At 40.9% G+C, this 27,472-nt stretch overlaps 1 protein-coding gene across 1 annotated transcript in view; it reads left to right on the forward strand.

The window, feature by feature from the left end:
• Nucleotides 1–27,472, forward strand: part of LOC138285162 (versican core protein-like) — a 151,430-nt gene that overhangs the window by 15,441 nt on the left and 108,517 nt on the right. The window contains exons 2-3 of the mRNA XM_069224767.1: nucleotides 11,207–11,282; nucleotides 24,335–24,712. Coding sequence (XP_069080868.1) covers nucleotides 11,213–11,282; nucleotides 24,335–24,712 — 448 coding nt within the window. The 5' untranslated portion in view covers nucleotides 11,207–11,212. The remainder of the gene's footprint in view (nucleotides 1–11,206; nucleotides 11,283–24,334; nucleotides 24,713–27,472) is intronic.

Genomic DNA, 27,472 nt, shown 5'->3' on the forward strand with positions numbered 1-27,472 from the left:
CTACCTAGCAGCCCAGACATGGAACACACTTCCCCTCAAGCTCAGGCAGTCCGCATCACTGACACAGTTCAGGAAGGGCCTCAAACCTGGCTCTTCGACTCAGCAGCACACCTTTATTCAGAGCCTTTAGACTCTATGGGTGATTAGCCGTGCTTTACAAGTCCTGATTGATTTATTTGATGTTTCTTCCAAACGCTGTTTCTTTTGTGGTGTCCTCTAGGGGCTATTCTGAGCATTGCAGTCATCATACTATAATATTAGCAGCACAAAAACTTGCCCCATAATGCTTTGTAGGGCATTACTTTTACAAAACATTTTTGTTCATAATTCATCCTGTGGTGGTCCCTAGGACAATGGGACCGCCTTCAAAACACTCTTTCTGTCTACATCATCTCTGGGTCCCCACACTAGGTTAGTGGGGACCTCAAAATAATAACCCCTCCCATCATTCAGTGTCCTTTGAACTTTCTTATAGCTAGAACTTTTGTTTTACAGCTGGGAGAAGTTTTGTTTTAAAGGCGTTTGTAACATCATTGCAGTAGGCCTGCTAGCCCTAAAAATGCCCCTTAGGTGGTAGGTATATGGTTGTACAGCATTACTTTCTCATGGTTTTTTCATGGGGTTATAACCTTTAAGGGCTACATGTCCATGTTTCTTACAAATAATATTTTTTATGGTGTCCTCTAGGGGCTACTTTGAGCACCACAGTCTAATGCCAAAGGTGTATTACTGATAAAGGAGTATATGATAATTGTATATGTTTTAATAATCTCTCCTTATTACAATTATGACCACGATTCAGGCCAACTTAACATTCTTATTACACTAAAGCTGGTTGAACACTCTTGATATGTTTAGGTGACCCTTCTAGTTTATTTCTCCTCTGTGGCTGTGTTGTGTATTTTTGGGGGAATTGTGTTAGCCAGCCAGCAACTCTGATGGTGGGGTGGTGAAAGTGGTATTCTATTGGAACTGGCATGGCAGATTTAAATTAGGATGCTAAATGGCAACATTTTCATTTGTTGCTGAAGATAATGGAAGTGCTTTAATTATTTGTAAGGCCACTGGAATTATTTGGCAGGAAAAGATGAAATTATGAGGTAGGGTTGACCAATTTATGTGGCAAGAAAAGTCCAGTTATGAATTTACAATGCCAATAGCTCTAACTCAAGCAAGTGCGAGACCTACGGCATTGCAAATGCTTGTTACACGTCTTTGTCTCCAGTCAGATGGTGTCCTGGTGTGGGTATGCTGAAGGTCATCAGAGATGGTGAGCTTGCTAGGCAGATAATTGTCAGGGGAGAGGTGGTCATGACAGCTGTGTAAATGATGCATTTTTGTAAATATTTAAACATTGTTATTGTTGTATTTGTAAATATAATAAAATAATAGTAATAGGAATGCAAACAATCAGCATTTCACTGTCCGAATGTACTTTTGATTCCATAAAGTCTAGACTATGTAACCATGACTAACATTTACTGACATTATTTTGTATTGTGCTTACATTAAATAATGTTTTCCGGTTGTGCCTTCTCACTATGAGTCCTACTATTTTTTGTCATAGTTAACTATTTTCTATTATCTTCTACTCCACATACATTGTTCTAACTAATCTTATTATAGACATATTCTCTCTCTTATGATATATTGCCTTCCATGTGCAAAGCACTCTGTTATCTGCTTGATGTAGTCTGTGCTATAGAAAGCTGACAATAAATAAAGAAAAATACCAGCACACATCATATTGCATCCTGGCATACTTCACTGTTTTTAGGTGGATCGTTCAAGTGCTCTGACGTGTTGTAATCTGTCTGTGGGCTTTTAACCACGCTCATCACTATCACTCGTTCATGAGCTTGCCTTTCAAAAATCCTTCGTTATCATTGATAAATGCTTTCTGCTTGTCCGTCTTTAGGGCAGTTTTGTTACTGCCTTGGCCATCGACCCTGTTACCTGGATAATTGCACATTTGCTCATACGTTTGACTGCGAGGAAACTTCTTTTTCCTTCTGTGTCTCTCTTTTACGGTCATGTCATGCTCATGGTGGCCGTGGCACTTTGAATCGGCTTGCTTATGTCAATTGCTTTACTTTTTATTTTCAATTTATGTGGCAAGAAAAGCCTAGTTGGGAATTTACAACGCTAATAGCACTAACTCGATCAAACACGAGACCCCTTGCATTGCAAATGCTTGTTATGTTACATGTCCAGACTGTATAAATACAGAAGGAATAGACCCTGCCTGCCTGAGTGCCACCAATAAATCACAGCTCAGAGGTCAGGGCGAGGACATCTAATAAACTGTCATCAGTGATACATTGCTGCCTGAAATGTGCAGTCCACACTCTACTGAAGCTATAACACAACACTGATAAATACATGGTGTAAGCAGCTTGACCAGGATGTTCTTTAATTCAAAGTTAGACCCTTAATATGGTTTTAAAAAGTACTTTTACTAGGGGTTCTTTTCACATCATATATTCTCTAAATTGCACAGATTAACTGATTATTCTATCTAGTTGTAAATCTGCTCTGGTCAGCATTACATAATATTTCATCACTCTTGAGAGTACTCAGTTCTGCTGCAAATGTGACAATAAGTAGCCAGCATCAGTGGAATCACATCACAGCTGGCCTCCTTCCTGTCCGGCAGCGATGCAATGGTTGTAAGAGAACACAATGAATAATGGATAGACAATTACGACGCAACAACTCAACAGTAATAAAGTATTACAGTTGAGCAGCTACATCGTTTGGTTAGAGATGGCACAGATTGACTGTAGTAAGGGAATTACATGCAAGTTTCATAAAGGGAACGCAGTCTCCCATGTATTAATCAATAATATTCGATATAACTTAGAAAATTGGATTAGATATTAGTTATATTTGTTAAATGTCTTTGAAATGTCTAGAGAAGTCCTGTCAGGAGAGCCATATGTTTCATCTGGCAGGTTCAACAGAACATAAACTTCGTATCTTGGTCTAAACGGACAATTTACATCCCATCCATTTGTACTAACTGCAGAGAAAACAGGCTGGGGATCAGTTTAGATTCAGTTTTGAATCAATGACGTCACTCTTTAACATTTACCCATAGGTGACATATCAATCTTGGCAAGGCGTTGCCAAGGATGGGACTTTTCACCTTCATTCCCTTTAGCACCACCTGCTGGTACATCCTGGTGAGACACTCTACATGCTCCTGTGCACCGAGAACTCTTCTGTGCAGTGTGTCAACTGTGGCAAATGATGCATAAAAAAGTGTTTCAATGAAGTACATATTGCACTTTAAAACATTAGTGACGGGGCGAAGTGTAGCATTTGGAGACGCACTTACTTCGTTAAAACCAACTTTAGAATCATTTTACAAGCATAGATGCAAGGAATCACTCACAAAGATCCTTTTTCTCAATCAAGAGTTGTGTTCAAATAAACTTATGAACTACTCAATTGTATTGGTGCGGAGTTTCTGGGTGTGTTGCGGTTCTGTGGCTCGCAGTTACAAGGCAGTGTGAATTTACTAGCAGGCCCTGCCCCAACTGAATGTCATGCAGTGGTGTTTGAAGTGCCACGCATGCTCAGCAGGCCACATACTTTTCTTTTTCTACCAATCTGTCCTAGTGATAACCAGTGGCATTGGCACAAAAGTGGGTCAAGAGCACTTGCTTGAAGAGCCATCCTGTGAAAAGTAAAACGCATATCCTAGGTTTTACTTTTACTCAATCTTACATCATCAACAATCACCAACAAGTAGGGTTGTACACCCTACTGTGACATAATTCATTAGCTAACCTCTTTGATTAAATGTGAGTAGATACCCGGCACCCAGTCCATGAAGCTGGGTATGGGGTTGGCGAGAAGGCAAGGACCTATTGGTGCTCGAATCCTCGTGGCCTCGGATGCTCTGCCCTATTTGTAGTTGTAAATTAGAGCTTCTTATGTAGACATTTGTACAATGCATTACACGTCTTGCCCTGGTTTCCCAGTTGTAGTATGATACTCCCATACATTGCTGATGAAGTGGCGGGGACATTAATTTTATTAGCCTGGTGGAGAATCACAAGGTATTGGTGGGGATATACCTGCCTAGAAGAAGGGGATGGTTGAGTTGTAAACACTCAGATTTCCTAAAGCATCAAAGGCGCACACTGAAGTACATTTTGTTATATTTTCTGCGCAAATATCAAGATACTTGTGTGAGAACCTTTTACGCTAGCAGTCGAGAAAAACTACACCAACATATCTCAGTGACTAACAATTAACATACGCATCCATTGGTGGCATAACTCTGTGTAATGGGGTTTGTCAAGTAGTGCATGAAACTTCCCGGAATCCATTTTAATGTAGCTGCCCGTCGACAGGGCCCTCTGGGAACTTGCACTTCAGGGTTACTCATTCAAACGCCTATTACTGGCTCCATTAAGTGGCCGTAAAACTGCCTCAGATTAGTGGCCGGCTGGTGGAGGGGTACCTGTCTGCACGGATTTGATGGGGTGTGAAATTAAAAGGCTGGTGGCCAAAACACACACGCGTTGCTTTCACAGACAAGCCACCTCACTGTCTGTATATGTGCACTAATGCCACAGAAAGGTTCGGTTACGAATCTAGCGCTTTTGGCGCCAACTGCAAGGTTCTAAGAACACCTGCTTTTAATTTGTCATCATCTGAGAATGATTTTTGCCTTGTCAGGAGTAGCAAGCACTACATAAATGCAATTTCATTTAATAACTAAATATGTTCGTTGGGAAAAAACCTTTTTATACATCAGTCTTATATCAAATGCATGAATATGCAAAAAACAATGATACAATTTTCTGAAATGTAATGTTATCTTTCCTCAATAATTAATTAAATTGTACCTATATATTCTGAATAAAAACAAAATTAATACAAAACAGTCACATGAGAAATAATCCAAAACAATGTCCTCTTTGATATACATTTGATTCACATTAACATACAAGGTATCTTCTTATCCTCAAATTTTGAGACGATTCTGTATGTCGAACATATCACCAAAGTCCTACAGCCTTTGTGTCGAGAATAGTCTGTATATAAGGAAAGTATCACCAGACCCTATACTGTCAGAATATGTGTAATATTCATTATATAATTGAAAAAAGAAAAAAAGTGAAAATAAAAGAATTGATTTTTGCAAATTAATCGTTATGACAAGACTGATGTTTAGATAAGTTGCCTCCCACAAACATATTTATATATCTGTTCATTTTAAGTCAGTAGGGTGACTGATTTAGTGGGTGATAGGCTGCACAGGCCCATTTATCATCAGCATAACCCAAACAAATGTGTGCAATTTAAATTCAATTCTATTTTTTAATACATGCATTTTTAAATATCAGACTTGACCGGTGGGAGAACCAGGTCCAGAATCATAACGTTTCCGGTGAAGGATAAAGATCCCCTGTCCTAGAGATATTACTCCACCTCTCACAAAACCTTTTCAAGTCAGACCTACCAGTCCTGATCATTACCTGGTCACTGTTTTGAACTTGCCCTGCTCACGCTCCAGCAGCTAAAGTGTCTAGTTATTAAGATGTCTGAGTTCTGGAGCTCTGTCGAACGTGTGCAGTTGGGGGTGACTGAGGTTGCTTTGTCTAGAATATCTCAACGAACCCCTTATGTATCATGGTTGGGACCTGATGCTTTTCACAATGGAACTGAATTATGTAGTGTTTTTAACCTTTTCACACTGAGGGGACTTTGAGCCTTCCTCTGTGCTGCTCTGATATACGTCAGAAAAAGTCAATTCGGAGTACAGTTTTCTATTAAACAATTCACTGTGAGAAAAGAGGATGGCCCCTGTGTGAAGGATTGATTTAAACTGATTGTAATGCATTTGTCTGCACACCTCAAGAAATTGCTGCAGCTAGTTCAAAAAGTTCCATACAACCAAACAATGGCATAAAGTTCAGATCTCGTTGTCACGGATGGATTTCAAGAGGACAGTAGAAAAGATTCCTGAGGTCACTGTCTAGGTATCCTATGAGGGGCAATGGAGTGTTCTTCTACAACCTCTTTGGTGCCCTTACACCTTGCTTAAATCCACTGTTTCTAGTGGACGTAATATATGACTATACCTGGTAATAACATAATGACTATACCTGGCCACATGCATGTGGTTACTCCCTGCGTAATATTTCTCTACTTGACAATATGAAACTGTGCCTGGGTATTTCAGACTCCACAAGCTGGTATGAGGTGCTAGGTGACCATATTGCTATGGTTGATGGACATGTGATGGCTCTAATTGGAACAGGAATGTTGTACCTAGCTTCTGATGGCCGAGTCTCTGCCTTTGATAATTGCACCCCTTATGTATCATGGTTGCAACCTGGCCTAGTATTTCTGCAGCAATGACAGGTCAGTGTCACAGCTGCTCCCCTGGATCTCATGGGATTGTGTGATCCTGGCCGAGGTCACAAAAAAACCAAAAGCATGGCTCACAGTGACTGTCAAACATCTTATTAGCCATTCAGACCACAGCTATCTCCTCCAAGCATCTGACATCCAAAGGCTGAAAGACATGTGTCCTCTCCTCAAATGTAGATAAGGCACTCTGCCACCACATCTAGTTTTGTTGATTTTAGCGGTAGCCACAAGCCTGGGGAGGCAGATCACAATTTATGCAAGGGCTTATATGAGGGTGATCCTGTTTAAAAATTATGACTTCAACCATACCAGACTATGGGGGTTATTCTAACTTTGGAGGAGGTGTTAATCCGTCCCAAAAGTGACGGAAAAGTGACGGATTTACCACCAGCCGTATTACGAGTCCATTATATCCTATGGAACTCGTAATACGGCTGGTGGTATATCCGTCACTTTACCGTCACTTTTGGGACGGATTAACACTCCTCCAAAGTTAGAATAATCCCCTATGTGACAAATGCACACACTTTTGAATTTGACTATTTCCTCTAAAGATAATCAGTGTAGTTTTTCAAATGGTCTAACACTGTGGCCCCTCTAGCTAGTCCTAAAAGGATTCTGATGGCTGGATTTTGAATTAATTGAATTTGCTGTTTTTTGTAGTTGGGTAAAGCAAAATAGAGACCATTGTAAAAGTCTAAATAATGTGAACACATTATGGCACGTTACACAACAACCTAGTTGTAGCAAAGGAAGAATCGTCCTTTGCACAAGTAATGAAAAGATCAATTCTATCATACTGTTTTTGAAATTGGTACAGGTCCTCTGTGGTGTAACTGCATTGCTTTAGTAGAGCTGAGGTGATCCCATATGCAACTATTGGATTTATGGAAATGGCACCAAGACCCCTGCATTCTAACCAATGTAACATGGACATGCGCATGATCAGAAACTGTGGTTCATGTTGAGACTGGAGCTCTAATAAAACACGTGCATGTTCCAATCTCTCCCTATTGCACCAACTGTCCAGCAGAATGGTAATAGTACAATGTAGGGCATAATGTTCTCATAAAAAGAATAATTGCTTATATCTACTGCTGTTTTGTTGGAAAGAACGTGGAAACTATGTATGTTTATTTATATTTATGTGATCTACAGACTCTTAATCAAGTCCATCTTAGAAAATGAAGTGTCCTCCACCCTCCAACCCTTGTCAAGTATGACCTGCAATCCTATCATTGTTAGGCAAAACCCTTGCCATCCCAGCATCAAAAATAATCTAAACTGAAAGCATAAATTTCGCCTGTCAGCATCACAAAACACGTAGCAGTTTACTCGTGCCTGATGATGTTATATAACAGCTTCTGGAGTGGCAAAACAAAGATCAAGAGAAACGTCTGCACTGACCTAAAGTTAGGAGTATATGTTGCACAGCAATAAGATGCATGGCAGTAGGGATTGACAGCCGCTCTCACACCTTCCAAGTCAGGGAAATCCTCAAAATCTTCAATAAAGAAATGGTATTCCAAACAAGTGTGACATACTCAGTTTTCCAACTCTTCTTCCCTTTGTTGGTCTTCTGATCATAAGCTGATGCCTATGAGGTGTATTGCAGAATACCATTCTAGAGAACAGCACTTGAACACTACCTTTCTTTGCCATACTGAAGGCATCTATAAGTAAGCCCTAATGATGATATTGTTATTACTCTTACCATAAAGAAGCACATATATTCGGTTGGATTTTAATGTCTTTAAGATTGTTTAGTTGAATTTCTATGATCTGAAGACCAATAAATGGAAGGAATGATTGAATACTAAGTGTGGCACAGTTGTTTGGAGTGGTGGCTGTTTCTAAATTCCTGATCAGATTATGCATCGCTGCTATAAAACTACTTTTGAAAATAACCAGTGCTAATTAGGTGGTTACATCTTCCTAACACTGACTTGATATAATTAAACAAATTCTCAACGTTCAGCACCTCTCTGTCAGTCACTTAGAAGCCATGCTCCAACACAATGACTTCTCACCACAGACCATTGCGAGGATTTACCTTCCTCCTGCATCTTCTTCACCCTACACGGATACATTTGATATTTTCATGAGTAATCTTCTTGCAATCTCCCAAATAATTGGAATAATGCAATATTTTATCCTCTTGTACATCATTCCCACCAACCATTTGCTCTTGCATTCCTATTTCTGATTAACAACCATGGCTCTGCCAATCTACTCTGGGACCTACACATTCTTGAATCCCAGAGTCCTTTAAATCAATACTTCCCAGAACAGTCTAGCAAATTTTGGCAAAATGACTCTTCATTATCCACTTTAACACTGTGAACTGCCAAGATACTGAGACATTTAACTTTGTTATCTCCTCCTTCACATCTCTGCTAAAAAGTATCATCAAAGTCTCTTTTTCATCCAAGTGACTTTTTCCTCACTTTAAAACAGCTCTTAATCAGTTCACTCTCAAAAATTCTTAATACCATAATCCAATTCCGCCACAGTCGAATGTCAATAATTCCTTTTTAGCAACACTAACAACAGGTATATTCTGTCTGGAAAATAAAATCATTTATTGAAAAATATTTCCTCTTCCTAATGTATGATGGGCAATTTGGCACTCTGTCTCTTTACTGACGTTTTAGCTGCCGTTGATACATTTGATTTCTATTTCCTACTGAAATAGTTGAGAGCATGCTTCGATATGTTAGCTTTAAATGTATGAAGTTGTTTCTTCAAAATTGCCTCAAATAGGTTAAAGTAAATTATTTTTCACCCTCTGTCTAAGAGTCCAAATAGCAATAGCTGAGTATTCATTACATTATCACTGTGACTGCCTCTTTTTCTGCTGTCTGCTACAATGAATCATAAATTCATCTTTGAGAAACTCATTTTCTTACCTAACCAAATCAACATAGTTGTCAGCATTTACCACCACAGTGAAGATTACAAAATGTGGAGAAAATAGGAAATTTGTTAGACAGAAAACAAGAATCTTGATAGTACAGGATCTACTACAGAATGAACAGAATCTTGCATTCAATTCTTTGGACCTCTGGAAGTCAAGGAAGGATACATATTGTCCTTAATATAACTTTTTACAAAAGTACCAGCTTCTGCATTTAGGGTTAATTGAAGCCTTCTAATCAGTTTCTTATGGAGCACCAGATTAGATGAAGCGTCCTAGTCCCGCCTTGATTGCATAAATGAAGTGACTGTCTGCTTGTAATAAATGGTAAGATTTTCTTCAATATCTTGAGCTGCCAAAAGCAAGAACCAGTTATCTTGGCAATGTGGCGTTTGGTGCCTAATCTGGCATCAAAAATAATGCAGAGGTTTGTTACCACTCCCACAGGTGCTGGCATTACTCCTATAATGTCCAGCTACAATGACGAATGAAATTCCTCACAAAGTTGAGCTTAAACAGCACATGTGTGTCAGCACCGTACACATGAAAAAGCCACCCATATCTTGTAACATGAGGCAATGTAAAGATTAAATGGCAAGGAGGACAAAATAGATCCTTGTGGCGCTCCCCATTTCACTCAGTTGGTCATGAATCTGGTGGAATGGAAAATACCAGTCTACTGATGACCGGTTAAGAAAGGTTTCTGGCACCTGATGGAGTTATTGTGAAGAGGAAGAGTTTGGCCCTATTAAGGAGTATGGCGTTATGTAAGGTATTGAACGCTGTGAAGGATCAAGCAGCAACAATGTCCTGACCGCTTAATGACCCACTAGCATTCATAGATCATGGAGAATACTCTGACCGGGCCTAAAGCCCACTTTAAAGGCCCCAAGAAATGTTTTGATTCTATAAAAGGTTGTAGATGCTGAAAGGCAAGTTTACCTATTTTAGTTGAAAAGGGAGAAGAGATATTGTAGTATAGATTTCATCATCTTCAGGAGACAAAGAAGGCTTCTTTAATAAAGGTTTCACTATTGCGGCTTTCCTGGCATCTGAGACTTTTTATGAGTAGAGGACTGATTAAACAAAAAATAATAGATGAAGTACTATGCGAGTTGCGAGCCATTTCTTGCTCTTTAAAAGGCAAATATATCTTTCAGAGAGCCTGAAATTGCTGCCAAAGGTTCTGTCACAGGACTTAAAGGGAAAATAAATTCATTCTGTAAAAAGGGTATCCTAAAAACAGAGTTTGTGATCAATACCAGATTTTAGCTTACTGGTTTTGTCATGAAATTAGATGTGCTCTTCTAAAATGAGAAACATTCAATTACCCGTGGCCTGAATCATGATTACTTGATTTGAGTTAAGAAACTCAGAATGGCAGAAAACGTTTCACAGCAAGAGCCCCTAGAATTTGGAATTTCGTGACTCCTCAGCTAATGACCTGCAAAACAAACTTCATTGACATCAGCAGGGCCACGAAGGGGCGTGCTTTCCTGAATTTGGTCTTTTTACCATTACTGTGCAAGTTCATGGGTGCCTTACAGCACGGTCACTTTTGTTTATCTTGATAGGAAATGCGAATTGTAATATAATTCTCTCTGTTGTTTTGTGGTTGAGAAAGAAGTGTTGTGCTATGTTGAGTAGATACAATCAGGAACACATTTTGAATGGACATTATTTACAATGTAGAGTTGCGCTGATGCTGGAACTAACGTTACATTATAGATCATTATAGACCATCTTCTGCCGATCCAGAAAATGTTGGACAGATTGCATGGGCTGTCACATAAATGAGGTACATTTCAAGTACCTACAGCATCACTTGTGAAATATTACTATATTTTGTTTTTGTGGATGCCACTAACATCAATATTCTGCCTCCTTTATCCCCAGGTCAAAATGTTAAGACATATACACCATATCATCTGGGTCCTATCCCTCTTCTTGGTTACCAATGCACACCAAATAGGTAAGTATGTTACATTCTCACCTTCAACACTGTGTTTTAAGATTGATGTGTATATGGGGCGTATCAGTTTTTAGGGCATTGTAGATTATTGTTAAATATTGATAATATGTCCTTTGTTTATTAGAAATGAGTATTTTTAATTGAAAAAATCTGAATTATATATAGTTATCGATGTAATGCTATTAATAATACCGCTGCTTTTAAACCAATGGTCTTCAAGTGATATCAGTTAGACAACGAGAGCAAAGACTGAATTGTCTACCATGTCAGTTTGTGCCCCGTAGGGAAAAATATTACTATTACTACACTAAAAATAGCTTTTTATCTTTAATTGCATATTGCAAAATGATCTTTCCTGCTCACAACCACAGTGCAGAGGTAGAGAAACCAGTAGGAGTAGAGGAGACATACGCAACACGACCCAACCTCGCTTATTCCTCATTGCCCCCCTTTGAAGTAAATGTGGTCCTACCATTCACTCCATCACCCTATGGTAACCTCTCTCCTCCATTCTGTGCGAAAATCTAAAAATAGCAGGTGTGCTGCCAAGTTGAACAGTAAGAAGTCCTCCCAGGCCCATATTCCATCAAAAATTCCTAGCATCCTGCCACCCTCTCCATCCTGGCTCAGCAACACCCTCACCTTACCTCCCACACCAAAAATATCTCGATGCTTCCGCCCTTCTTATCCACTCTCTGCAGTACACTCCACTTATCCCAATACTGAAACACCTCGGCACCCTGCCACGTTTTTGCTCCCGCTGTGCCTTCATTCACGCTTGTCCCCCACATTGAGAAGAGCCAGCACTGTGCGGGCTGCAGCTCTCTGAAAGCCGCTCATCAGAGCAGTCTGAAATTGGCTGTCAGCCATGGGTCTGTGTACACCTTACGCTGACAAGGAAGACAGCGGTGTGCTATCCACATTTCCCTGTCTTCCATGTAAACCAGGAGAGGCGGAAGATCAAGGGCCGCACGAGAAAGTGACTTTGAAACATTTTTTTTATTGCTCTGTCAACGCAGTGATCATAGAGGTTTCAAAACCTCTCATAACTTGCAGAACAATATTTGCAACTCATTTGTAAAGTTGCAATGAAAGTTACAGACCAGTAGCAGCGGTAACACATAACCTGCTCTCCCATCATAAACCTAAGATACTCATATCCTTGATTTCATCAATATACACATCACTGGCACGTCTGTAAACTAACTAGAGTAGTCACTCCTACAACACAACATGTTTATGATAGAGCTCCATTGTCCCCTGCATCCAATCCTTTACCCTTACTATACAAGTTGTGGAAAGATAGCTGGGTAGTGACCTCGCCAATTTCCTTCAGCTGCGATCACGAATTCCTCATATTCACAAAGTCTGAATTTTTCATATTTTTACATATCAGAAACTCCATATCATAGTACACATTGCATGTTCCTAGTTCATGTATTTAATGAGTTCTAGACATTGCTGTTCATCATGGCTTTAACTAAAATGGTGTTCACGCCTCCCTTAACCCACATTTGTCCAACCATCATACACGGCCATTAATGTGGTGGGGACTTGCTCTTTTCTTAACGTCTCCATCTTTTTACTAATTATTATGTTTTACTACAGTGATCCCTTCAATGAGTAGAACTGATGATCTTTTCCCTCTGACTCACTATCTGCTGTGCAGGCCATTTCATAATTTTGTAAAGATCACTTTTACACACCAATATAAATTTAAAATGTAAAGGAATCCCAGTTGACACCCACAGGGCAGACCCTCTGTCTCTATGGCATAGACTACGATTCAGGTCTCAGCTGTCAAACATTCCGACTCCAGGACACACTGTGTGTTGTGCATGGCTTCAGTCACAATGTCATCTTCTGTTGAGTCTTTGAATGCTTCTACTCAACAGTGATGGATCCCTGATAGCTCTGTGAAGTCACAGCTGCCCAGAATCTCCAATATACCTATTTTTAATCTCACCATAGATATCACCAGGGCCTGACAAAAAGGTAAGTAACTAGCCAGAGACAGAAGGGAATCAGAACAGCCAGGTTTTGAGATTTTTACGAAAGATGGTCAGCAATTGGCGGCTTCTCAAAGAATCGGGCAATGTGTTCCAGAGCTTGAGGTCCAAGTAGGAAAACCCATATGGGCTTTTTGACTCTGGGGACCTTGCAAAGGTCATGGTTGCTTGGCCGAAGAGACCTGTTTGGGCTGTGTGGTTCCACTAGCTGTTGCAGATAGAGTGGACCAACTTTTGAACTAGCTTTATGTATATGGAATAAGGCTTTCAACTGTATACGTTTGTACACCATAAGCCAATGGAGATTGGGAAGAAGACTAGTCACAGTGGAGCACTTAGGAAGATAAAATAGAAGCCTGACAGCAGACTTCTGAATAACTTGTAGGTGTTTAACATAGGCCTTGCCATCCCAGAAGGACAATGTTCCTGTTGTCCAGCCACAATAAAATCAAGACCTGAATAATCATCCTCTGAGACACAAAGGGAAGCATCCAAATAATTTTTGTATCCATGTTAAGGCTGCCAAACAGGTTTAGGCTACCATAAAGATTTGAATTTGCATGGATAGATTGTCATCTAGCCGGGTTCCAAGGTTCTTAACCTCAGAGACAGGCATAGGAAGAGCTCCTAAGGTCTCCAGACAGTATTTGGGACCCCACAGAAGGGATTTCTTACTCATTAACATCATCTCAATTTTATAACTGTTCAGCTTTAAGGAGTTAGGGCCAAATGTAGCAAACAGTTTTGCCCATTCTGTGTCTATGAGAAAATGTGTTTGTACATATGGCCCTTAATAACATCCAGGTGGAAACCTTGCAGAGACAAGAATTCAAAGTATCAGAGCAGTGACCTTCTGCAGATGAAAAGAAAAGATGATGTGAGTGTCATCAGCATAGCAAAAGTGAGGTCACAGCCTTCAGCAATGGCAGAAAGGGAACAAACTAAGATGTTAAATAACATTGGACTTAAAGCGATCCCTGAGGCACTCGTAAGTGAGCGAGTTAGACCTTGACACAAAATTGGATGAAAAGACCTGAAAGGTCAGATCCTTTAATAAGGACTTAATCCAGAACCAAACAGGAGATTAGAGACCCATGCACTCCCGGCTTTCAAGAAGAAATGAGTGAGGCACAGTATTAAAACCCATGCTCAAGTCGAGTTGGATCAGTGCAGCCATATCACTATTATCCAGAAGCTGTCTGAGGTGTTCAGTAACTCCCAGAAGAGCAGATTCAGTGCTGTAGCTTGCTATAAAGCCAGACTGTGATTGATGGAGAAAGTTCTGAGAAGCCACAGAGGTGGATAATTGCTTGTTGACATGTTTCTCCAAGATTCTGGAGAACAGTGGGAGGATCAAAATCAGCCTATAATTAGACCAATTAGAGGAATCCAGACTGGGTTTCTTCAATAATGGCAGGACCCTAGCATGCTTCCATGCCAGGTAAAAAAGGCCCTCTTGCAGCAAGGAATTAGGCAGAGTGATCAAAAATTGTATACGTTCTGGATCAAGTTTACTGATCTTGGCCAGAAAAGAACCAGGCTTTATGGAGTGCAATAAAGTATGAAAGAGAGGGGCATCCAAAGGAGCAAATGAATCTAAATGTTGTTAATAGTAAAGGGTGCCAATGTAATTAGCGCTGGAATTAGTGCATGCAATCTATAAGTCAGTGTCAGAGTTTTTTCCATCTCTCTGAGACTTCAGAGTCAAAACATCAGAATATGTTAAATATATGTCTTTTTTTTTTTTTTTACAAATAAGTGTGCCTGTTCGTCACATTGTGACTATGAAAGTGAAGGTGGGAGGGACGCGTTACTAGGGTCAGATAGCTCTTTAACTACTGACAAGAGAGTTTTAGAGCAAATTCTGAGCAGTAGTGATTTTGTCTGAGTAAAATACAGCACGAGCAGTGCTACATAGTGTATGGTATTCTTTTGATGCTGCTCTATACTTGAGCTTCTCTACTTCAGCGTAGGATTTCCTACAGCATCTTTCTAGATGCTTGCACCACATTTCCCCCCCACTAAGGATCTAATGAAACCAGAAGGCAGTCGGGTGACATCTGGTTGTGGTGGTGGGTTCGACGGGCAAGATTAGATCAAGAGTGTCCTGGATCCAGGCATCAACCTTAGGTTGATCAAGATAGACAAGTGCACTAGGCTAAGTAGTGTCTAGTAGTGAGGAGTTAAAGGTGAAAAAATCAAAATTGGACCATCATATAACAGATACTATCTCAAAATAGTCACATACAAAGTCACACCCATTTGTTCTGTCTTAAAAGCCCTTGTACATTCTCATGTCCTCAGATATGCTCAGATTAAGCAAAGAGCAGCCTCTTTCGACTTGCTGCAGCACTTTAACTAGGAGTAGCTTACATAGGCCAGAACAATACCATCTAATTAGATACTCCCCTATATACCTTGGTACAGATACATATAACCATGATCAGACTTGTGCACAGAGACTTCTATTAAAAGACCAGTACACCCTCAGATGGGCAAATACAGCAAATACAGTCTGCAATATGATCTAATGCCCTTAAACATAAACAAATATACTTACATTTCTGGTTGTCCTGAATTGTGTAGCTCATTAAGAGGCACAAAAAGCTTTTTGAACTGACTTAGACATTAGAAGCACAAAACAAATGACTCATGCGTTGCAATTTTTTTAATGCACATGGAATAGCTTATCTAATCTATTATGTTTTGCAGCCCTAAATCAGTAATGCATGTAATTCGCGGCTCCTGTATGATTTAATACTGACTAATGTATTGTGATTTGTGTCACTGGGTGGACTTAGGAGCTGGGAGTCAGCTAAACAGAAACTGTAACACACTTTCCTGATAATTGATCTGGCAGATCACACCAGGCAACCCTTCCAATTATGCCATTAGAATGAATTACATTAAATATGGCTGTTAGGACTGGCTGGGATTGGAAGCAGTTGGAAGGATGAATATTTTACAAATGTAAGGTAGTTGAGGAAATGGTGAATGATAGGTACAGAGGACAGGAAAGTGGATTGCATGAAGATTCACACAATGTTACATTTCCACTGGTCTATGTGCTACAGAATTAAACAGCCCCCAATGGACATCAACAAGCTGTAGAATTAAAGGTAACATTTTATGATTTGTGATCACGGAATCTGTTGATCATATATTACCGACCTGTTTCCCGTTATTTGCCAAGATGTGATGGACAGCATGGTTATAACTTCTCTTAGAGGATTGACGCCACTGGCCTTTTAAGACTGGAGCAATGCATATTAATCTGTTTCCAACAGAAATCCATTCTTTAAAGGTCCTGCTCAAGGAAACAGCAAAATGACTTATCCCTTCTGGAGTCCCCTGAGGACTTGTCAAAACCATGGTGATTCCATTTACATAAAGACATATTTTGTCTTTGTTTGGGAAAATAGAATTAACCCATTCAACCAACTTTCCTGTGGACTTTCCCAGTGGATGGTCAGGGTACAATCTGTATGCCTGTCAACACCATGCCTGCGAATATAAAAAACGATAGAGAAACCACCCATTTATAATACCAAGGACAGCCTTAGGTTACTCGAAAAGACAGAAACAAAAAAGTTGCTATTTTTGTTTATTTCCCATTACCATCTTCAGCTCCAGCAAAACACTGCCCTTTACTCCTACAATAACATCTGACTATCCAAGAAACAAGAGGTATATTTTATGAACACCCTGGAAAATATGTTCAGAAAAAAAAGCAATTTAAAATCCCTGATCATTTGTCAGTGAATTATAACAACAAATATCCGGCGGCGTAATGGGGCCATTTTTTATAGTATTACTAAATTATTTTATTGTTTTTACAGTTTCTAACACTGACTGGGCATAGGTTGTCCTCGTTAGTACAAGTTTAAAACCCAAGTAAACAACAGAAAGGTGACGAGTCAACCTTTCCAAACCTCCTGCCACTGCGCAACACGTGTTGCTTCATTTATAATAACTTTTCAACCATTTGCTCCAGAAAACCTTTTTTTGCTAAAAATCTGCAGATTATGGGCAGATAGTGGATTATGTGGCAAATGCTGCAAATCGATTCTAATGTAAAAACAGCCGCTGCCGCACAATCACATAATTACAGTGGCCCTGATTATACGCAAACAATATACAGTGAATCCTAACACTGCTGATGTTCCACTACCATTGGCGCAGTGGATGATGTTCCAAACAAGCAAAGCCTTCGCCGCTGAAAGAAGTGTCACTGTGAAATGGCCTGTAAAAGAAATAGCGAAATCAGACACCGTCATAAAAGTCTTAAAATAATATAAAGTCCTGAAGCACATTTTTCCAAATTGGTGGACGTTTGGGACATAGTCTTCGGTCTGCCTGTAAATTGCGAAACTGGTGTAATTGCCTCTTTAGTTGGTGCCGCGGCGTGAATACTGCAAGCAATTAACCAAATTGCCAACTCTAATCCGGTGCTAATTGGACGCTGCTGGTCCCTGCGTTCGCGTGAAGGCTGTTGACATATGACACTCACTACTAGTTTATAAAGAATTAGAGGGGGTGTGCTCCACGAGCTGCTACTGAAACGGGAGACTGGGTGACACGTTATCTTTCAGCAGTTTATAAACTGGAGTTTGCACCAGAATATTTAGGATTTGCGGTCGAGCAAACGCTTAGCAGCCAGTAACCTTGTAATTAGGCATTATATTATAGACACATTTGAACACTTTCTACAATGAATGATTTTGGCAATAATCATTTACAGTTGGGAATATAAAGAGATGGGATCGTTTCAGCTTTATGAAATGGTTAAGGGTTAGCACTATCTAATGTAGGTCTATGATTCGGATGATAAAAAGTAAAGAATTGAACAAATGCTCATGAACGTTAAAATGAACATTAAAATCAAGTAGGTCTTCCTGTTTAAAATAAACTATTGTAACACCCTAAACTGCAAAAATAATGTTGTTTTGCCAGTAACATGATCGAAGATTGGCTGAAAATGCTTTTATCACATTTTTTACTATCCAATTTACTTATTTAACGGTCAGATTAAGAAGGAATATATAAATAAAAAATAGTAAAAACATTCGGTCTTGCTTTTAGACCTACTGGATGTGTCAGTGGTTTCAGTGAGTATTCCCGAACCTGTTCAGCCTGACTAAAGACAAAAAAACGTCTATGACGTGGCTGCCTACATCATTTTGTAGGCATGCTCACCATGCATGCATGTGCATACAAAATAATGCAGGCATTTTGTTTTCTTTTTCTTTACTTACCCAAGTTGGAGCAGTAAATACAAAAAGAAAAAAAAAACACACAAAACCATTCTTTTCGTTTGAAAGCATGTGCAGAGAAGCAACAAAGGGGATAAGGGAGAATTGGAAGGAACAAGGGGTGTGTGGGTGGTGGAAAACAACACAGGCATGGCCAATACGTAGGATGCCGGTGGAGGACGCAACACAAAGGATAAAGGTGGGAGATGAGAAAATCAAATGGGCAAGCTAGAAAGGAACATGGAGCATGCAGCAAAAAAAGCAAACAGCTGATAGAAAGAGAAATGTGGAGCTGTGGGAGAAGCACATGAAGGCATGAAAGCAATGCAAGGGGAGAAGCTTATATGGCCATCATAGAAGAGGGTGGAGGAGAGGCACACAGGTGAGAGCACAACATAGAGCTCAGAGGGGAGAAGAGAAGTACACTAGGAAGACAGCTGGAAAACACGTGCATGTTTGTGAAGTATTTAAGACACAAGAAAAAAGCCATTTCCTTATACTGAGCAGTGGAAGGACAGATGTTAGAACCCTGATGCCTCCAGTAGGCCCCCGCCCTAACACCCTCCAAACGTAAACCGACAAAGTCTGATTGTGTTTGGGATTGTCATAATTTTATTTACAAATGTCAATTAATTAAAATCCTAAATCATAAAAAACATATTCTGTAAGTCAAAATTCAATCCTGTCATAAATCTCATAATTCATGATAACAACACAACCAAGGATCCTCCCGCGTCCCGAACACCGTTGGACCACACAGGTGAACCGTACTTCACCTGAATCCTTGGGGGGTGGTTCCCAAAACCTCACTGCCCCTTGTCCTCATGCTCAAGGCCCGCCGCCACCCCAACACCAAGCTGCCATGGGGGTGCAACAGGGTGGCCAGGAGCAGGAGCCCCGAGCCCACCCCAGCAATCTGGGCACCCTAACCTCCAAGCTGGTGTGTACATCCGCCGGTTAATTCAGGACTGCAGGATCCTACCTTCTGTGTTATCCAGGGTACTCTTTCTTGGGTACCCCTCTGTTGCTTAGGGTAAATTTATTATCTCATCTCACGCCACGAGGGTGACCAGGGGCCCAGAGGTCCTTCGCCCTCCCCACCCTTAAACGAACTGTGGGAAAAGGCGCAATCATCCTCAATGCAACAGTGGATGCCCGCATCATAGAAATGCACCCTCTTCTTAGCATCTGTCTGCACCTTCAACCAGTCTGTGTGGGGTATTCCCCGCATGCCCTAGACCGGGACACTACCACAGTAGACTTGCCTCTCTCACGTCCAGGTCTCACCTCTGCACTGGTCGCGCAGCCCATGCCGCATCCACGGAAAAGGCTGAGGCCTGATCTGGGGAGCACTTAAATACCCCCCCGATGGATGCAGCGGCGCAGGTGGCAGGTGGCAGCAGGGAGTGTTGTGCGCAACCTCCCTCTTAATTTTTGCTCTTTGGGCGGAAGCGCCTGGCCAGCAAACGTAGGACCAGCGTACAGGGCTCGGGCCATGGCGGCCCTGGGTCCTATACCCCGCGCCCCTCCCCCCCCAATTGGGGATGTGCTCTGTCAAAATTGATGTTCCAGGAGAGGGACAGACACAAGATGGACACAAGATGGAGAAGGCAAACCATTAAATAAGAAGCAAGTAAATGAGAGTGCCAGAAAAGCAAACCATTAGTAAGCACTGGGCAGGTTGCAAGCCCCTCTGTGTTCTTGGTAGGCCTACAATATGCCACAATATGAACTTCACATTGACCGAAAAAGTTGGACAGTGATGACATATAGGTAGTTATAGCTAGGATTTAGTTTCCATAGGAAGAGTGTCTTATGTTTTGCCAGTAACTTTGGCGCCACTTGACAAATTTTAATGACATTTTCAAAACTAATATGGCAGTCACTTCAGCTGCTGTTTTGGGGTGATCCGTCAAAGAAAAAGGGGGGGTCTCAAAACATGTTTTCCCCATTCATCTTTCCATAGGGTGTTTAGACACACCTATAGCCCAAACTGCTGAATGCAATTACACCAAATTTGTCAGGTAGCTTGATATTGGTGAGCAGATTGTGCTTTTTCTAATTTGATGTAAATCCGTTCAGCAGTTTTAGAGATATTAAAGGTTAAAAAATATAGATATCTATGGACGCGGATCCTCCACGGATCCAGCTTTCCCTGTGCTGATACCTGATTGGCTGTTAACACTTCAACATGGAAGTGTTGGCAGCCATTTTGGGACTCATCTTCAGCTGAGTCCCACAAAAAAAGATAAAATGAAAAGGGGCCAGACTAAGGACACCGTAAGCCCCTACCCTTGGTGCACGGGTCTCCCATGGACTCCACCAGGGCTAAAAAGCAATTTTTTTTTTTTATCTCAGAAAAATCCGCAGATGGATTAGCAGATTTTTCAGAGATTAAAAAAAAAATACATGGTCTCCTATGCTTTTCCTTTACTTTGCCCCCAGGTGGGTAAAGGCCCTGAGGCATTGGGGGAGATGGGTGAAAAAAGTAGGAGTCACACGGGGTCATCCTCCTAGGGCTTATGGTAGCCTGGGGGGCCATCAACTCCTCTGGGCCAAGATATAAAAAAATGAAGGAGCCCGTGGTCACCCCTGGGTCAATGGAGGGGGGCCACGCGGTGGAGCCATAGGTGGCCCTGGGGACTGCCTCCCGCAAAGGCCGGCTCCTGCAACCTCCTTAGGAGCCCATCCTCAGGAGGTACCTGTTCGATTTTGCTTGATGTGAGCTGACAGCTAAATCAACCATAACTCTGCAAGCAGAAAATTATTTTTTTCTTTGGTGAATCCATCTGTTTTTTATCACTTCAGTCTAGGATCTATCTATATCTTTATTCACTGAAAAAAACAAAGAATACATGGAAGTTATAGTTAGGAAATAGAATAAAAAAACCTTAGAAATTCACTCAAAACAAAGCAAACATAACTGCTTTCTGCAGGCGGAAATACATTTTTATTCTTTGAATCCATCTGTTTTGAATCACTTCTTTCTGGGATATATCTATATCTATATATCTTTATATATATCTATATTTACTGCAAAAACAGAGGTTACAGTGAAGTTATCGTTAGGAAGTAGAATAAAAAAAAACTTAGAAATTAACTAAAAAACAAAGCAAACATAACTCCGCTTTCTGCAAGCGGAAATATAGTTTTGTTCTTTGGTGAATCCATCTGTTTTGAATGACTTCTGTCTTAGATATTTCTGTATCTATATCTATATCTTGATGTTGTGGTGATATTATCAATGATGTCATAGAAGATACCATGAATTATGTAATATGTGGGATAATTAGTAGTGCATGGTGAGGGTGTGAGCTGTAGTTATTTTAGGGCATGAGTGGGTGTGGGAGTGGGTGTGTGTGTGGCGGCGTGATTTTGTGAGTGTGTGTAAGTTGTTTCGTGGGTATGTGAGTGGGTGTGAGTGGTTGTATGGATGTGTGTGAGTGGTCATGTGGGTGTGTGAGTGGGTGTGCGAGTGGCTGCATGGGTCTCTGAGTAGATGTGTGAGTGGTTTTGTGGGTCTGTGATTGAGTGTGTGAGTGGCTTTATGGGTGTGTGAGTGGTTGTGTGGGTGTGTAAGTTGTTGTGTGAGTAGGTGAGTGAGTCTGTGAGTGGATGTATGTGTTTTTTTTAAATTCAGGTCTGGATCTGCAGATCCACACAAATGTGCCTGAATCTGTGAGCATCTGGTGGATCCGAAGATCCCCATGCTCTCAAAAAAAAAATTGTGGGCAATTTCTTGCCCATGAGGGGTCCCTCAGAGACCCCTCCATCAGTCCCATGGTGTGAGGGTACCTCTACCTAGACCCCTTCTATCACTTTTACATTTCATTTTCCCCCCTGGAACAATGTCCAGATGCACAAAATAGTGACTTTCCTCTCATGTTGCGGCCAGTCAATCACAACATTGCTGTTGTCACGTGGATTTGCGAATCCACCCAGATCCATGGAGGATCCGGGGCAGATCCAAGCCTCTAGATGTACACAAATCTTTTTACTTTAATAACCTTAAAAATACTGAACAGGTTTACACCAAATTACTGAAAGCTCTAGTTCTGGACCAGGATCTAACTTTCTGCCAAATGTAGTGTAATTCCTTTGGTTAGGTCTGTAGTTGTGTCGAAAATCCCTATGGGAAATTGCATGGGGAAAACATATTTTTCTCTGCCCCTGCTTGATGGATCACCCCAAACCTTTCCAGACAGCAGCTGAAATGACTGGCAAACTAGTTTTGAAAAATGTGTGAAGATTTCTGAAACAGCGCCAAAGTTATTAGCAAAACAAAGAATGCTTTTCCCATGGAGACTTGGTCCTAAATATAACTACCTTTTGGTGACTGCCAGTAGACAATATCTATATCTATATGTACCCATCTATATACATACAGATATATATATTGAAAACACGTCAGTGTTATCTTGATGTTACATGTCATCGAATAAAAATGAATTTTGTAGAACTTCTCAGAGTGCCGCTCATAATTTGATTTATATAAGTGGAGAAGACTAAGCTGTCCTTGAGTGTTCAGTGCATTGGCTAAAAATATTTTTTCAATGCCCACGCATTGCACATTAATCATCTTTCTAAACGTTATCTTTTGTCGATTCATTTTTCTAGTTTAGGTAACTGTGTGATTAAAAATGTTGCCCTGTCTTGAATATATCCCTTTAAGTTGTTTCATGAATGAAGGGTGGGAGGGATTGCAGCAAATTATGTGGTAGCCCACCCGTGGGAAGCCGTTGCCTTAATGCCACTTCTCAAGGTTTGACATGACAGAATGGCAGCCCTTGTAACAGCAATTACAAAACCCTTGACCCTTGCTCGTTTTCTTAGGTCCGCTCCTAACTGTGTTTACACATCTGGCATTAAAAGACCTTTGTGACGACCTTGGCTGAGCCATTGGTGGCACTGACAATCCATTGATAGTTTCACTCAGTGCTGCTCCTTGCCAGTTTTCAAAGAAATTAACACTGTCACCCAAACTGAGAAGGAACTTTCACACAAAGCAGAGTGCCATGAATTCTATATCGTGTAAAATAGTACCACATGTATACACGTTAACGCGCCTGATCCACGATTCTGTGTTTATTCACCAAGAAACCAGGGCCAAAGCTGAATTATTATGCACATTCCAAGAATCAGGGTCTAGGTGGGGAAAGCTTATGTGCCACTTCCCCTGCGGGGGGTTAGAGAGGGGATACATTATATAGTAGAGTTCTAAGGGACGCAAATGCTTGACTAGTTCCCCCTGGACAGTGCTGGTGGCACGGGGGTTTAAAAACCTTCTATTCTTAGATATTGAGCGATGTTCAAACCCGCCGCCATGCCCTTGGGAAAGGAAGAAAGCAATTAAGTAAAAAAAAAGGTGAAAGGAAAGAGGAAGGATCTGTATTTATTTGGCCTACACAGCCAAGTATCCAGCTCACACTGATTTCAATGGATCCCCTTTCTTTGAGAATAAGTATGAAGTGGGATGGGAGGATAGGATCCCAAGTCTGAATATGAAAGCTACTGCCTGAAAAGTAGAGCACAGCCTATGAATCCTTGTCAGGAGTAAAATGCTCAAAACAAGTGCAGTCAGTCTGATGGAACTGGAGCCTTCACTTTTACAGTCTCCTGTGCACATGTGGTTTTACTTTACACTTAAGGAAGGCATCGGCTTTAGTGGGACATTTTGCTGTATCTTCGCTGTTGCATACTCATAAATAACCCATGTAATGTTAAGACATATATAGTCTGCAGATTCAAATGATAAGATGAATAAAAATGTTTTGTTCTGTTTTCTTTTCAGTCAAGGTAGAGCAAAGTCCCCCTGTGCGAGGGTCATTAGCTGGCAGAGTAACACTTCCTTGCTATTTCTCCACAATGCCCACACTGGCCCCATCGGAAAACAGGACAAAAGAATTCCTTCGAATAAAATGGTCTAAGATTGAGATGGATAAAGACCTAAAAGATGTGAGGGAAATGACTGTCTTAGTGTCACAAAGTGGAGGCATCAAGATCGGTCCCATCTACAGAGGCCGCGTGTCGGTGCCCAGCCACCCGGAAGATATTGGTGACGCCTCACTCACCATCGTCAAGCTGCGAGCAAGTGATGCCGGTGTTTACCGCTGCGAGGTCATGTATGGCATTGAGGATACTCAGGACACCATTTCCTTGGATGTGTCTGGTAAGCTCTTGTTGCTTTATCTTTATCACTTACCTCCAGTTGGTGTTTAAAAAGTGAAGCAGCACTGCTTGCATCTTTCTTTAACCAGCTCAGATGCATATATGTGCATACTTTCGTTTTCATCCGCACTGTTTCTATGTGTCGGCTGAGAAACTATCACATATCCACTAAAAGTGTGTATGTCCGAAAAGAATAAAAAATCGTACTATATGAATATTGTAGCAAAAATCGCAACAAACATACATATGAAGCTAAATATAGTGAATCTACTTATATATTTGCACTTACCTTGTAGATATTTTGGTTGTCGTGTTTTTTGCTACTGTCTTTTTGAACTACAATAATTAAAAACTTGATGTTCTGATACCATACTCACAAAAAATAAGATAAGCTGGATATTTCAAACACTGCCCAAATGAATGCTCTTTATTTGAAAAGGAGGCTCTTTCTTTGTGGTAAGTTAAATGCTAAAATTACTCAGTCCTATGATGGGCTGCATTGGCTCAGCTGCCAAAAATGAGTGGTGATCGTCCATTCTTGATTATCCTGATCTCTGACCTAGGTTCCACTTGAACCAAAGCACTGGAGTTGTAACGTCACTGATTACAAGAATATGGATCATTGATTCATCACAGTCAACAAACTGGAAAGTGCTTTTACCTATACATATTCATTATTGTAGTAGCTCATTCGATTGTACTCATTTTACGAACCAGAGCAGGATGAAATACATAGTCAAGTATACATAAATTCAACTCTAAAGCTTTATGCTAAATTTGTGCAGCAGGCATTCAACCCATGGAGCTGCCTTGTTTGATTTGAATAAACACCTTGAGAAGTGACAGTTGTTTTACATTAGATTTGGAAGTAACTGGTGTTAGGCATCGCTCAAGCGGCCTTGCTCTTATTTCTTCATTAGTATCTGATCTCGGCCAGAAATGTGTTAAGACTTTGTATGGCCCACACAGGAAGGTGTACACAGTAACTAAAATTGGCCTTTGCCTAATACTGGTGACCCCTAATTTATTGATGAACTATAAACTATTTCTCATATCTGAGAGGCTTAGAGTGCCAAATAAATTATGCATCATAACTAAAGGAACTCCATTGTGGTACACATTTCTGGGAAGGTCATTCACAAAAATCCTATCATTTCCTATGGTGTTTCGATTTCAGTGACGGGCTATCCATCACAGTTGTGACAGAGTAACATGTCCGTCAATATCTAATCTAGGCCCTAAGTGAGGTTGAAAGTGGACCCATGGCTGGGTGGGATTAGGAGTAGCACGGAGCAATTTCCAATTTACGGAAGAAGAAGTCAATGTCTGGCATTTCAACGGCGATAAAGGGGCAGAACAGTAGTAAAATAAAGAAGAGTGCGCCTACAGCAGCTACAGAGGGTGTCAGAAGGCGAGTAAACGTGTAGACCACCCAGAGTAGTGGAGGGAAAGGATTGCACTGGTGGGTGTGGCGCTGGTTAGCAGCCTTTACATTCCGTGTTCCCGTCTGCGTTGGTTATATTGTGTGACAGGAACTAAACTGCGCTGTAAAACTAACCCCTCTGCAAATATTCAGAGCAGGGAAACAGACCTTCCGTGTCGTCATTCCGTGCGTTTCTGCGAGTCCGTGTTACAGGCGCTTCTCCGATCAGCATATTCACTTTCCTTTTTTGCATTTTCGATGCAACATAATAGCTGCGTGCCGTCCCTGGCACGTTCCTTCTGTGATTATAGGGCCGTCTTTGCCAACATTTCAAGAAACACGGTCCTTCGGGGCGCAAGTTTACATTAGTTACTTGCTCTCCTTCGAAGGAGCCCATTTCTCGAAGACAAATAAAAGTACGTAGAAGGGGAGGCCTGAACATTGAAAAGGCCACGCATCCCCCATTCTCCTCAGTGTTCGTGGCACTCCTAAACAAAGGGTTCAATCGCCTGAGCCCCACGAGTTCTGCTAATTATCTTAGCCTGGTGCACAGTTCCTCTAGCTCATGTCTCGTCTTCATTCACCTAATGGGCCCTTTCAAGTCCCTCGCTCGTCCCTGGGAAATGAAGAGATGTCCACGCTGAGCTGAAAGGTCAAACGGACAGGTCAAATCAAAAGAAGGTGGACAAAGCGAATGTCCAAAGCACCATGAGGGCGGCGGATGTTCTGCCAATGTACCAAGGCACCCTTTTGACCCGAGTGCATTACTTGCATCAAAGCAATTGTATTTAAAATCAGCACTTTTGTTATGTTAAGAATAATGCATTTCTGTCGAGCTCCACAAAATGTCAGGTCCCAGTAGGATAAGAACTGTTCTGAAAACGTGCTCAGTGCCTATTACCGAAGGTTACATGGGTTTTCTGGAATAATGGTTCATAATACTTTATAGCACTTCATTCTACACTTCGAAGCGCTTCAGGGTTGTTATTACCCAATTTAACAGCACTGAATTTGAAGACCTTAGAGGGATAGAGGTCAGCTTTGTGGGGATTCAAAATTGTGACTCAGTGAACACCTAGATCGCTGAGCCATCCTGCCCCTCCACCTCCAATGTGCCGTGTCCTTCCACTTTCCAATGATTCAGAAATGAATTACACTTACTAGGCATCTTCTTAAGATATTAAAACCTCTAATACCCGATCAACCTGAAAAGATAAATAGTTTTCTCTGACATCAACTGCTATGCACAATATTTGTGTATGTTTGTGCATGTATTCATAAACAGTCAAATATGTGCACACCAATACATGCTGTGCCATATTTTGGACATTAATAGTA

Source organism: Pleurodeles waltl, chromosome 1_1, assembly GCF_031143425.1.
Source record: "Pleurodeles waltl isolate 20211129_DDA chromosome 1_1, aPleWal1.hap1.20221129, whole genome shotgun sequence".
NCBI classification, from domain to species: domain Eukaryota; kingdom Metazoa; phylum Chordata; class Amphibia; order Caudata; family Salamandridae; genus Pleurodeles; species Pleurodeles waltl.